The following is an 11,222-nucleotide window of genomic DNA, read 5'->3' on the forward strand; positions in this document are numbered from 1 at the left end:
ATTAGCGTCACCAAATGTCTCGTTGAACTGCCGGAACGGGAGGGGAGAGGTCCGAAATTTGCTATTTGGTTTTCCCGTGAAAACTGAACAAAAGAAGCCATTATGAACACGGCCAGCACCGATGTGTGGAAAAGGCTTACTTTGTTCAGCGTTTATTGTGAATGCTGGAATGCGTGGGTGTTAAGTCTCGCAATTGGTGAGAGCATGCCTGAAAAGATAGATGGGAAGTCTCATGTCAAGAAAGAATGATTGGATTTGCCTTATATTGACTGAGCGTTTCGCTCTGTGGAGTAGCACATCATCCATGCAAAAGCATTAAGTGTTTAACTGTTCAAAAACATTTCTTCTTTTTTTTCTGTGGCCGTTTATATCCTTGTCAAACCACGGTAATGGTCCATTTTAGGTCATAGGTATCCCGGACATTTTTAAGGAATTGCAGAAAAAATCCACCACAGCAAATCGGCGGGTTAAGATTCGGTCGAAAACAAGGTGTCACGCTCTTGGGCGAAAGTCAGTCAAGTCCGGTGCGAATAAATAGCTTAAACAGAGTTGCTGCATGATGCCGGCTCTGGGTTAAAGGGAGACTGAAGCACTTTTTGCAAAAATCGGGCTTGCGGCGGCACCTTACAGTTTTTGATGCTGCGAACTCGAATAGAGAACTGAAATTTGGTAAAAACAAGCGCTAGTTGTCGTTTTTAGCAGAAATACGCAGCCGGCGCCTCGGGGCACATCGCGGGTCGCGCCGCCGCCTCTGATTGGCCAAGAAGACGTGACGACACTTCGAGGACCGGCGAAGCGGCCGATATGGCTGCAGTGCTGCGTAGGCTGCGTTGCGTGCCGATTGCAGCTCTTCGCGGTGTTGTATAAGCGATTACAAGACACTTTTGGCTCTCACGTGAACATCGGGGTTATCCTTATGGAAGGCTTTCATTCCACAGTTCAGCTCGGTACTTCCCCTTACCTTTTTGAGCCTGACGCATCCCCGCAAGGGAGTTCTACTGCGCCCCCGTCGAGCGACAGTTCGTCGTTGGCCGCCAGCGAAAGCGACGAGGCATTTTTACGCGTGGGAAATGTGAACTGGTAAGTATCTCGATTGCTAATCGGTTCCCGCGCATATAGATGCTGTTTGTTGATGCGGCGTTGCTGCTGACGAGGCCCTACAGCGCGAGTGGCTCAGTGCGGCATTTCTTTATTGCATTTGGTCGCGAGGAATACGCAGGTGTAGTGTAGGTATAGAACACGGTCAGTGTTTGAGCGCGCTGGCAGAACACATTATCCCGGTTGTAAATGCAATTTATCGACAAATAAATTCAAGGAACAGGCTGCTACCGCAGTATTTGCGCGTGCTGTACGATAGCCTGATCGGCGTGCGACAGTACGTTTTTAACATGCATTCTTCCAGTATACGCAAATTATTCAGCATGTGCACGTTTGTTTTTCATATCTTCAGAGTAATGCTGTAGGTTTCGGCGCGCTGGCGCATCTTTTTGGCCCATCTGTTGCGAACACTCCGCGACGGGGCAGTGACCTATGCTGCGCGTCCTGTTTTATTTTGCTTTGCTGCACGTCGTTAGAAGGGGAGGACCAGTTTGAGCTTCCATGCACTTAGGTCTATCTCCCCGTTCGCGCTTGCGGCTTCCCTCGCCACCCCAGACGGCGGGGCTCTCTGCCGGCCTCGACCTTGGGCCCGTCCCCTGGGCGAGGGACGGTGCAGCCGCCTGGGGAGGAATTCTCGTATAAGGGAAAGACGTTGACATCAGTTTTGAGCTTTCCGACTCGTTCAAACTGACGAGCTGCAGTTAGCAATTTATTTTTACGCGTGAAAAGGGGCGCGGACATCTTGAGGGTGGACCGGCGAAGGGGGCTGCGCTCGTGGCAGGTTGTCTCTAGCTACTCCTAGCAGGCAGGCGCTCGGTCTGGCCGAGCGCGGAGGCAGCGACCGCTTGAGAGCTGGTGCAAGGCGCGCCAGTTCGACTGTTGGGACGCGGTGTCCCTCGCCTCTGTGCAGGCGATAGACTAAGTCGGCCGCGGGCAGTTGTGGCCGTATACTGACTCTTGTACCCATTTGTAAATAGCCTGTATAAAAGTTCTTCGTTTCTCACTAAATCGCTTCGCATGCAAGTCATATCATCGAGAAGCCTTCATGCGGTGCATTCAGTTTTGAAAACCACCGGCAAACTTTACTAATGCATAGTACGATTTTAGACTTCTTGCCTACAGGCTTGGCACTGAAGCATTACCGAAGCGTTTTACCTTCCTCTTCAGGTGTTCCTGCAAACACTGCGCAGTAATGACTGAAAAAGAAGACTGCCTATGTTGTCAAGAGGTCCCCGAAATTACTGGAAAGCAGAAGCGGGCGCGGTGCATCACAACAACAAAAAAATTCAAAGATGTATGCCTCAACAAAGCAGTCCTTGAAGTTGCACTGGCACGGCAGGAATCCAGGGCATCAAGAAACGACAGGGGCTCTGTGAACAAGTGAGGAGCACATGTGGTAGCTGGGTCAGTTTTATTGACATGCATTCTTTATTTTAGGAGGATGAGGTATGCTGCATATCGACAATTTGTCTACCTTGTGTGGAAAAGACTGGGCAGGCACAAGAGAGAAATCCTGCCGAGCTGCGTGCTCAGTGCTGTAAGAAAAAAATATCTTTCTGCTGATGGCAGTTATACAGGATTCAAGCACCCTTATACTTGCTGAGGTAAGTACACATTATAAAGCCTAAATAGCTAAGCACACAAGTCATTCCTCTAATTTGCAGTTATTTGTACCTCCTTCCAGAGTTTGTGCAAATGCCTAGAACATTCATGAAATAAATTTTCATTCATGGTTGGCAAAACCAGAGATAAAAACACACAGATGCTTTCAAAAAAGTAATTTATTTGCGAAGCTTCTGCAAGTCAGCATACATCTCGCCAGTAAGAATGCGAATCAAGTGGGCGGTAGAGACCATGCTACAGAATGAGGAGCATGGGAATGAAATTACAATTTCACTCCATTTGAAATAGTAATAAAAGAAAAGAATGGAGAATATCTGGTGGTGGACTGGATGGCAGTATTATATGCGTAGGTGACGAAAGGAAGGACAAGGTCCCAGTTGGAATGGTCAGGACTGATATACATGGTGAGCATGTCAACAAATGTCCGGTTAAACCGTTCGGTGAGACCGTTGGACTTCAAGTCTTTTTATGCTAACCTACAAATTGTCGAGAAATGCAGAAGGATAAAGCTTTTAGGATCATGCAGATACTGTCTTATAGTTTATGGTGTGTTCACCACAGTCTGTCGCTACTAATATTTTTTGGAAGACAGCAATGGCTGCTAAATATGTGGCAGTAGTGCATTGGTTCCTCTTTCATAATGGCAGATATGAAGTACAGCAGATTGAAATCTTAAAAAAATAAAGTGAAGAGAGAGCCTCAGTCCAGCGACCAGCGTTCCAACAAGAGGACTTGTCTTTGTCAGGTCAAGTGCGGTCATCATTGGCAGGGGTTATATAGGCCCTTCACTCTAAGGAGGATGGACTGGGGTTACGGTGGGGTGTGGAGCGAAGAGGGTGGGAAGGTGGCGCGCTTAGTCTTCAAACAGCTCTTGTCTAGCCATGGAGGCTGTCACCTACAGGTAGGAGAGAAGCGGGTTAGTAACCATACTGAGTTGAAAAGAATGCAAGAACAGACCCCCCTTTTTCAAAAAAAAATGCAACAGAATCTAAATGAACAATGGCAATAAAACAATAAAAGGAAAACAGCTAAGGGAGCAAAAAAATGCCACGAAGGAAAGAATAGAGGCCTTAAAGTGGTTGTCAAGGTTGCATTCTTTTTCCTTGTAATCTATGCAATCCCCAGCATATAGTGCAAAGTGGTATACGTACTTTTTAGTGGCTGCATGATTTCGCCTACTCTGCCTTCTTGTGTTTAGTGATATCTGTTTTTCATTTTTTTTACAAACTAAACATTTTAGTAACTAGTACTCCCTAATTAAACTACACGGTGCATGTCATCACATCCTTTGCTGTACATTTTTACCTGTCACAATGGCTATCAAGGGCTTTGGCTGCTCAACCCACGTTCGGATTTGGGACATGTGGTAAACCCCCATACTACTTACCAGCATTTTCTCTGCAGATCATGAGAGGCTGATCATTGCCTATTGAATCTTGACTTTCTTTTCTCGACCAGCTTCTCCTTTGGGACCTTTGGAAAACTGCTGCTGAGTGGTGGGCGAGATTCTGGGGCAGTTTTCCTCTCCTGGGGCTGCGTGCTCTCAGCCATGGCCACAACCTTGTCGAGGAGGCATTTGACGTAGCCTGTGTGAGCATTTCATCTTGTAGATTGTGCAATATTCACTTTCTTCATGACCAAATAAACTAGGTGGTGCAAGCTTACCATGAGTGGGTGGCTCCTTTAATGGACAAGCTGTTGGGTCACCACCTGCTGCCTTTGGGTAACGCACGCACCATCGAAGTGTGCCATCCTTTGTGCGTGCCTGACCACGTCCACTGTTCTCATTGTAGTGAAGTGCAGCAAGTTGGGTCCTGAAAAAGTTGCACAGGACCGTGTGAAAACGTGTAAACGTGTAACATATATAAAAAGTCCAACCGTAAAGATCATGCAACAAAAGAAGGTCACTGATGGATGTTAAGCACAGCACCATGTTAGCAATTAGTGCTTAAAAGCACCATGAGCACGCATGATGAAAATACTGAAGAAGCAAAGAACTACTTTTGAAGAGCGAACAGAACAATGCATCGCCTCAGTTGCTGGGCAAATTGAAAATGAAAATGCAGTTCTTGTATGGTAAACACAGCCAAAACTAAATGCTCACAAAGTGTCGGCACGTAAAATCCCTTCCGATTCGCTCGACTCTGTTTTTAATTTCTGTTTAGACGACGTAAGAAATGATGCAGCTATTGACAATTTCAGTAAGTGTAATTTAAGATGGGCACCTTTTCATATAGTTCTGGCACGTGCCTACATGCCTTTCACTTTTCTATAGATGCGTTTAACATTTGTTTTGTTTAACACAATTGTTTTGTGATATCGATGGTTTCTCACTGTGAAAATAGAGTATAGAAGACAACAGCTTACCTGGCCCTCATTCCTGAATACGAATAATGGTAGGTCTTCGGTGTAAAATGGACTAGAAGGCTATGAAAAGCCTCTAATCCATATGTTTGATGTCTGGTGGATAGCCGTGGCATGTCTTGCAGAAGGGCCTTAGACTTTGCAATGTCTTCTAGCTTCTGGAAAGCTTCTGATTCTAAAAGGAAACGGCTATTATCATCTCTTTGTATAGCTCTAAGCGTGCGGCTTGCTGTATGCTCCTGCATCAACCAGTTAAAAAATATTTCAGTGCACCTGTAAATAAACTTCTGTTCAGTAATGAGCCACTTATAAGTTTCGATAGTTTTAATAAACATTGGCATTTGAGTTGCACTGTAATAAATGGTATGGAAGAAATTTAAACAGCCATTATTTAACTAGCTCATGAAGCTTTTCATGTAAATCCTGCTGCACCGCACAGGTTGCTCAAAATTTTGGAATCCCGTCTATTACACTCAACAACGATAGGTTGTCCAGCCCTCCATTCCATTCCCTGCCATTTCCTCTTGATTTTTGCTAGGATGTCATTAACTCGTTCATATCGTAACGTTGCACTTTTCACTTTCCACAGCTTGCAGCATTGTACTCAATCTAAGTTCAACCTTTTTTGCTAATTTTGTTTCTGCACCATAATAGTGAGTACTGGTAAGATACAGCTTTTGTACAATTTGCTCTTGAGGGATACTGGTAAATTACCATTCATGATTTCAGCATACCTGCCAAATGCACTGCTCCTTATTCTTATTATCCTATTTCTTTCACTCTCATGGTCTGGATGTGCGGTCATTACACACTAATAAGATCTCTTCCCTTCGCGCTTTTAAAGTTTTACTGCCTATCACAAACCACTGCTCGCTTCAGAGACTTGGACATTGCTTAAGTTCTCTGCATAAAGTTTTTAGACCCACTGTTCTGCTTTGCCCGCCGAGGTCATCGATCATGCTTTGCAGTTTGTTCAGAAATCATTTTTCGAAAGCGCTAAAACAAAACGGACAAAGAAGGAACAGACATGGACAAGCACTCATCCCCGTCTGTTCCTTTTTGTCTATGTTGTTTTAGCAATTTCGAAAAATGACAAACGTGCACCAGCTAGCCCGATCCGCCACTCTTCTGGAGTTTCGAGTTCTTTAGCAAGGCAACGTCATCACCAAATTGCATTAACTCTTATCGCCAGTTCTTCTCATTTGAGGTCAGTGATTACCTTCTGTAAACATAGAGTGAATAGTACTCTAGAGATTGTGTCTCCGTACCTGAAACCCTCTCTTATTGGAAATTATTACTTTATATATCATAGTTAGATGTGCCTTATTATGCTTTGCTAGGGCCTTTCACATATTTTCATTACAAAATGTAATAATATACCTTCTCTGAGCCACTGCTTTGGTTCGATGTCACCATGCAAGCACGTGGGGAACAATGCCTGGTCGTGTGTGTGGATGTCCCTTATGTGGTTGAGAAGTGACAACCATTTAGGCACAATGAGTTGTGCTTTGCCTTCGCTGGATGCTGCCGCCCAATACAGGTGGTTGCACACAGACTTGATCCAGGGTGCAAGTTCCTTGCAGCTATTTTGTTTTGCAGCTGTGTGCAGCTTCTTGGTGATACCTAAAATGCATATTAGAAAAAAATAGAACTAATGTAATATATTCCATAAATACGCTAAAAATAACATTTTATCAGCCACTGTAAAGCAGCAGCTGCTAGATACCTTTTGCCATGTGCCACACGTCAAACTCGTGGGTGATTGCAGCTTTGTTGTTGCGGAGAAAGCACTTGATCTGTGTATGACGGTCAGTCACCAGCAGTGCTACTTTGATGTTCGCACTCTCCAGAAAAGCAAGGCCTTGTTTCAGGCCTTCCAACTCCATGCGACAGCTGCCGCCAGCATCATTGGACTGTGGAATGATAATGGCAAAGGATATTGAGTTTGATGCGCTGCGTGTCTATCAGTTAAAAAAAAAGACTGCATGTGTTGAGGTCTCTCCTTCCCAGGTGTTTAAGTATTTTTACGAGAATACATCTTTGTATTTCTAACAATGGTAGTGCTATGCTGATGGGGATTCAAGGATAAACCCATGGCAATGCATGTGCTGTAGAAAGAAGTCACCATATTTAAGTGTTGCGTTAGTTCATTTGGCAGCATTAGTGAGCTATAAACATTTACAGAATGTTGCTGTAGCACAGTGGAAACGCACCTGCACGACTTCAAAATGCAAGACTTTGTGGCGTTCAACGTCCATCAGAGTATACGTGCCATATTTGGCACTAAATCCTGGCGAATCAGATCGTCCATCTCCAGCAAGGTTGACTTGTTGGCCTTGCAGCTCTTGGAGCAGACTTTTCTGCTCTTCTTTCCAAACCTGAAAAAAAAAAAATCAGTGTGCATTGAACCTTGATCATGCAAAAAAAGCTGGAAACTTCTTCATGACTCCTTACCCTGTCAATTGCAGGCCACAGATATGAACGCTGGATTGTAAAAAACGTCCTGTTGCTCACAACTGGTACACCAATTGAAGCCAGCATTCTCAGTGTAGCTGTTGGATTGCTTCCAGAGAAGAGAACTGCTGCGCAAAGCTGCACGTTGAGCATCGGCTGCTGTTTTTTGATGTCCTGATTACACCAGTACAACAAGTGGCCCGATGCACACTCCCCATAGACTTTTAGAAGTGTACCTTCACACTCGAATCTGACTGCCCGAGGAGCAAGGCATTCTGTGCACAGCTGGAAAAGTTTCCAAAGGTACTTCTCCTGTACCAAAAAAATTTTGTTGCCGGAGTCATCTGTGGAGTTTCCAACACATCCCTGCCTGGAAGAGAATGGGCAAATTTTCAATTGCACTGGACGGCCTAAACACGCTACCTCGCATGAAAAAAATTAGGAGTGAATGTTTATGGCACCAGAGTAAAAGAAGGGTAAACAGGTGTTTATCATACTATTTACAAATCACATACTTCTCTTCAAATTCTTCACATGGGCTGTAGTCCTCATCATCGTAGTTCTCATCTCCACCTTCGTCTTCTGTGGTGTTCTCATTTTCAATCGCCTCTCTCTGGATTGGCATGGTCGTTTGAGTAGCTGCGTCTATCATGGGACTACCAACCTGAATGCCTAAAAGTCATGCGACATGTGCACCTGCATTTAGTAGTTGTTACCACTGGATTCAATGTAGAATATGCGGAAATTTTTGTACAATTGAAAACCTCTATAGCGCTTTGCCCCCTTCCCCATCAATATTATACAAATGCATGAATCGAAAATGTATGCTGATTGTGGAGGCACATACCAATAGATACAGTATGCGGTTTTGTCTGAGAGTGGCGTGATGCTGTGCTTCTTTTCACACATGCCTGTACAGCTTTGCTTTGTGTTGATGGCCACACTGTTGCTTGGACAGACTTGTGTCTTCCCCCCTCACAAGACTCTGTCAGTTTGACCTCCGGCGGCACATCCTGTGCTGCATCTGAAATAATGAGCAGGTTATCATGTAATGCCTTGTATTACTCTGCTTGGTCAAGATTGGTCATTACCAGTAAGAGCGAGGATACTTAGTTGCATTGCACAGTTTTCTTGTGGCATTGCACAGAGATCTGCTGCAGCTTCTGTTGTGACATCTGCAACAGAGGCTGAGACATGATTTGATGCACACGAGATCCATGCATAACTAAATGTTCAGACTGAATGTAGCGTCATTACCTGTAGAGTTACCAGAGGAACTGCCCAATTTTGGATCAAGTGTTTGCACGCTTGATCCTTCTCCAAGCAGTTCTGCAAGGACCTGAAAGGATAAAAAGTGTACTGGACCACTGAATTGCTCTTCACTGAAAATTTTTCTATGAAAGCAAGAAAGCCGCGTATGTGATGTCGTTCTCGGCTGTTAGGTGATCATCGAAATGGATGTTTACCTCGTAAGAATAGCATGACGCCTGCCGACTTATCGCATTTGCATAACCACATCGGAATTGGACAGATTTAAAAAAAGTGTGAAGCTAGCGGTTAGGGTCATAGGGGAATAGCGAGGCGCCAGTGCGCATTCGCAGGGCAGTTACCAGAGTGGTGCTATTGTCCTGCGCCTGCGCTGTGGCTCCTCGCTATTCCCCTGTGACCCTAATCGGCAGCTTCACCCTATTCTAAATGTCTCTATTAACTTCTAGTCCGTTCTGCGTCCCGCCGCTGCCAGAATAAGTCCGACGCCGCGCACCTGTGTTTCAAAGCCAAGCTTCAGCTCGCCCAGGCTCTGTCGAGTATTTCCGTTTCAGATTGCGTAGCTAATGATTCAAGGCGAAGCAGCAACGGGTGGGAAATCACGACGCCGCATGTGAACAGCTTCGACATTTGTTTGCTTCGACGCGTCGGACCAAACCTCGCTCAGCGCGCCCCAAGACCTGGCCAACCTGGCAGCGCCACTGCTCCGCAGGGGCTTCCCGAGCATGTCAGGCACAGCAGTGGGCTTTCTTCAATTGCCTGTCCCGTCTGCACGCGAAGAATCACCAGCGGTGTTTAGTTGATTAATTAAGTAACGTTTAGCACAGGGGTCTCTATAGCATATCCCCTTGCGCGAGAAAAGGAAACTCGCCAGTACAGCCGCGCGCGGCGCATGCAGCTGTGACCTACCATCGCGGGATCGCTCTCCACGTGGGCGAATCACAGTCAACGCTTCATGCCACGCTCCACACAAAAATGAGACCTGAATTTCCGCGAAGTAATGAATTTAAAATCGGAAGTAGAAGCACTCACCTCATGTTTCCTTCTTTTAGCAAATGCACTTCTTGGCGGTGGCGACATGCTTTTTTTGTGCGAAAATACTGAAGGAACCGCGTCATGGTTCAGCCTTGCCCCTCTGACAGAAATCCCTAGCGATCGCATTAGGGACAAGCTCTGCGCGTAGTCGCTGTCACGAAAGTGCTTCGAGCAAAGTACGCTTGTTTTGGTCGGCTTGAAATTCTTCCTCTTCACAGCCACGACCCACTGCGCTGCGAGCTTTTGATCTTTCGGGAAAGTGTGGAAGACGACATCGTCGCGGCCGTAGGTGCTCGTACACCCGAATGCACAGCAGTACCTCATGTTCGATCGCCTGCACGGGGTCGGGTGCTCAAAACTTGGCTGGAACACTTTGTGAGTACGTCCACAGCGCAGCCAACACGAGGAACAACGCGCACTGAAAGCACAGTCCGGCGACTAGGGAGAGTCTCCGACTCCTCATAATGACGTCACACGGGCCGACAAGGAGGCGGTTCTCCTCTCCGCTGTTTCCCTCTCCTGCGCTCTCTAGGGACGCGGGAGATTTGAACGGCGTGATTTCAATCTGTGATTGCGCCGGTGCTTTTGCAACAATTGAAAAAATAACTTCACAGACATGGTCAACAATGAGTATACTTCAAAAGCCTAGTAGGTTAGCAGATTTGAAAACCGCCTCAGTCTCCCTTTAAGCATGGTGAGAAAATGTGTGCAGTGTACGCCCGCGACAATGCATTACGCCGTAGAAACTGCATGTGCGGCCCACTGTATAACGGCATTACTACCTCAGATATTCATTTTTCCTCCTTTACTCTAACCCCCTCTTCCTATCACTCAGCGTCAAGCAGCCGTACAGAGCAGCGTGGGCCCCCAGCCGAGTTCTTGGAACAGCATGGCAGGCAAGCTTCTCTCATGGTAGGAAAACTGGCCGAGCTAGTGGTGACACTAAGACTTCGGGGCGTGTTTTCTGAGCAGCTGTTCCCGGTTCATTGTTTCGCTTCCTAGTTTTGGCCAGCGACGCTTTTTCTGCAGTGAGCGGCGCCTGATATTAGTGGCCAGCTATCACCTCTGATGTTTCAGTAGGGGGTCGTGAGCAGTGTAGGAGGAAAATAATTGACAAGTTTTGAATAAGTGGTTTCTACTTTTTGAAAAATGAAGGCTAATTTTCGTTTAAAATTTTGATTGCTTCATGGTTATTTTTTAATAATTTATACTGCTTTATTTGGATATTTAAACCGCACTCTGTCTTTTCCTTGTCATTGATCCAGTATAACTGACTTTCATGTTCTGTTACTTTGTGGTCGAATAAGAATGTTTGAGAACTGGGCTCTCCATGACCAAGGCTGTTAGCTGAGAAGGTTTTTGCGAAGGTTGTCTTTCGAGGT

General features: G+C 45.8%; 2 protein-coding genes and 1 long non-coding RNA gene across 3 annotated transcripts; 1 reads left to right on the plus strand and 2 right to left on the minus strand.

Moving 5' to 3' along the window:
* Positions 1 to 598: 598 nt before the first annotated feature.
* LOC144097502 (uncharacterized) lies at positions 599 to 4,371 on the plus strand. The gene is made up of 4 exons (XR_013307035.1): positions 599 to 1,080; positions 2,266 to 2,478; positions 2,536 to 2,702; positions 4,180 to 4,371. It is a non-coding gene; the product is annotated as an uncharacterized LOC144097502 (long non-coding RNA).
* A 160-nt stretch (positions 4,372 to 4,531) lies between these two features.
* Positions 4,532 to 7,373, minus strand: LOC144097503 (uncharacterized). Its single transcript, XM_077630213.1, has 4 exons — positions 7,299 to 7,373; positions 6,812 to 6,998; positions 6,466 to 6,708; positions 4,532 to 5,260 (listed from the first exon to the last, which is right to left on the minus strand). Exons 1-4 carry the CDS (start codon positions 7,341 to 7,343, stop codon positions 5,085 to 5,087), a joined length of 651 nt encoding a protein of 216 aa, XP_077486339.1. The 5' UTR covers positions 7,344 to 7,373; the 3' UTR covers positions 4,532 to 5,084.
* Positions 7,374 to 8,013: 640 nt separating this feature from the next.
* Positions 8,014 to 10,499, minus strand: LOC144097504 (uncharacterized). The gene is made up of 5 exons (XM_077630215.1): positions 9,838 to 10,499; positions 8,797 to 8,878; positions 8,631 to 8,714; positions 8,387 to 8,563; positions 8,014 to 8,211 (listed from the first exon to the last, which is right to left on the minus strand). Exons 1-5 carry the CDS (start codon positions 10,162 to 10,164, stop codon positions 8,036 to 8,038), a joined length of 846 nt encoding a protein of 281 aa, XP_077486341.1. The 5' UTR covers positions 10,165 to 10,499; the 3' UTR covers positions 8,014 to 8,035.
* Positions 10,500 to 11,222: the final 723 nt, after the last annotated feature.

This window comes from Amblyomma americanum, chromosome 7 (assembly GCF_052857255.1).
Source record: "Amblyomma americanum isolate KBUSLIRL-KWMA chromosome 7, ASM5285725v1, whole genome shotgun sequence".
Classification (NCBI taxonomy): Eukaryota; Metazoa; Arthropoda; class Arachnida; order Ixodida; family Ixodidae; genus Amblyomma; species Amblyomma americanum.

Coding starts and splice junctions, on each gene's coding strand:
- LOC144097503 (XM_077630213.1), bottom strand. CDS start 7,343: ATGGACGTTGAACGCCACAAAGTCTTGCATTTTGAAGTCGTGCAG. Junction 6,709..6,811: donor CGTGTGGCACATGGCAAAAG/GTATCTAGCAGC, acceptor TATGCATTTTAG/GTATCACCAAGAAGCTGCAC. Junction 5,261..6,465: donor AAAGCAGTGGCTCAGAGAAG/GTATATTATTAC, acceptor GTTTCCTTTTAG/AATCAGAAGCTTTCCAGAAG.
- LOC144097504 (XM_077630215.1), bottom strand. CDS start 10,164: ATGAGGTACTGCTGTGCATTCGGGTGTACGAGCACCTACGGCCGCGAC. Junction 8,564..8,630: donor AAGTATCCTCGCTCTTACTG/GTAATGACCAAT, acceptor TCATTATTTCAG/ATGCAGCACAGGATGTGCCG. Junction 8,212..8,386: donor ACCGCATACTGTATCTATTG/GTATGTGCCTCC, acceptor CATGACTTTTAG/GCATTCAGGTTGGTAGTCCC.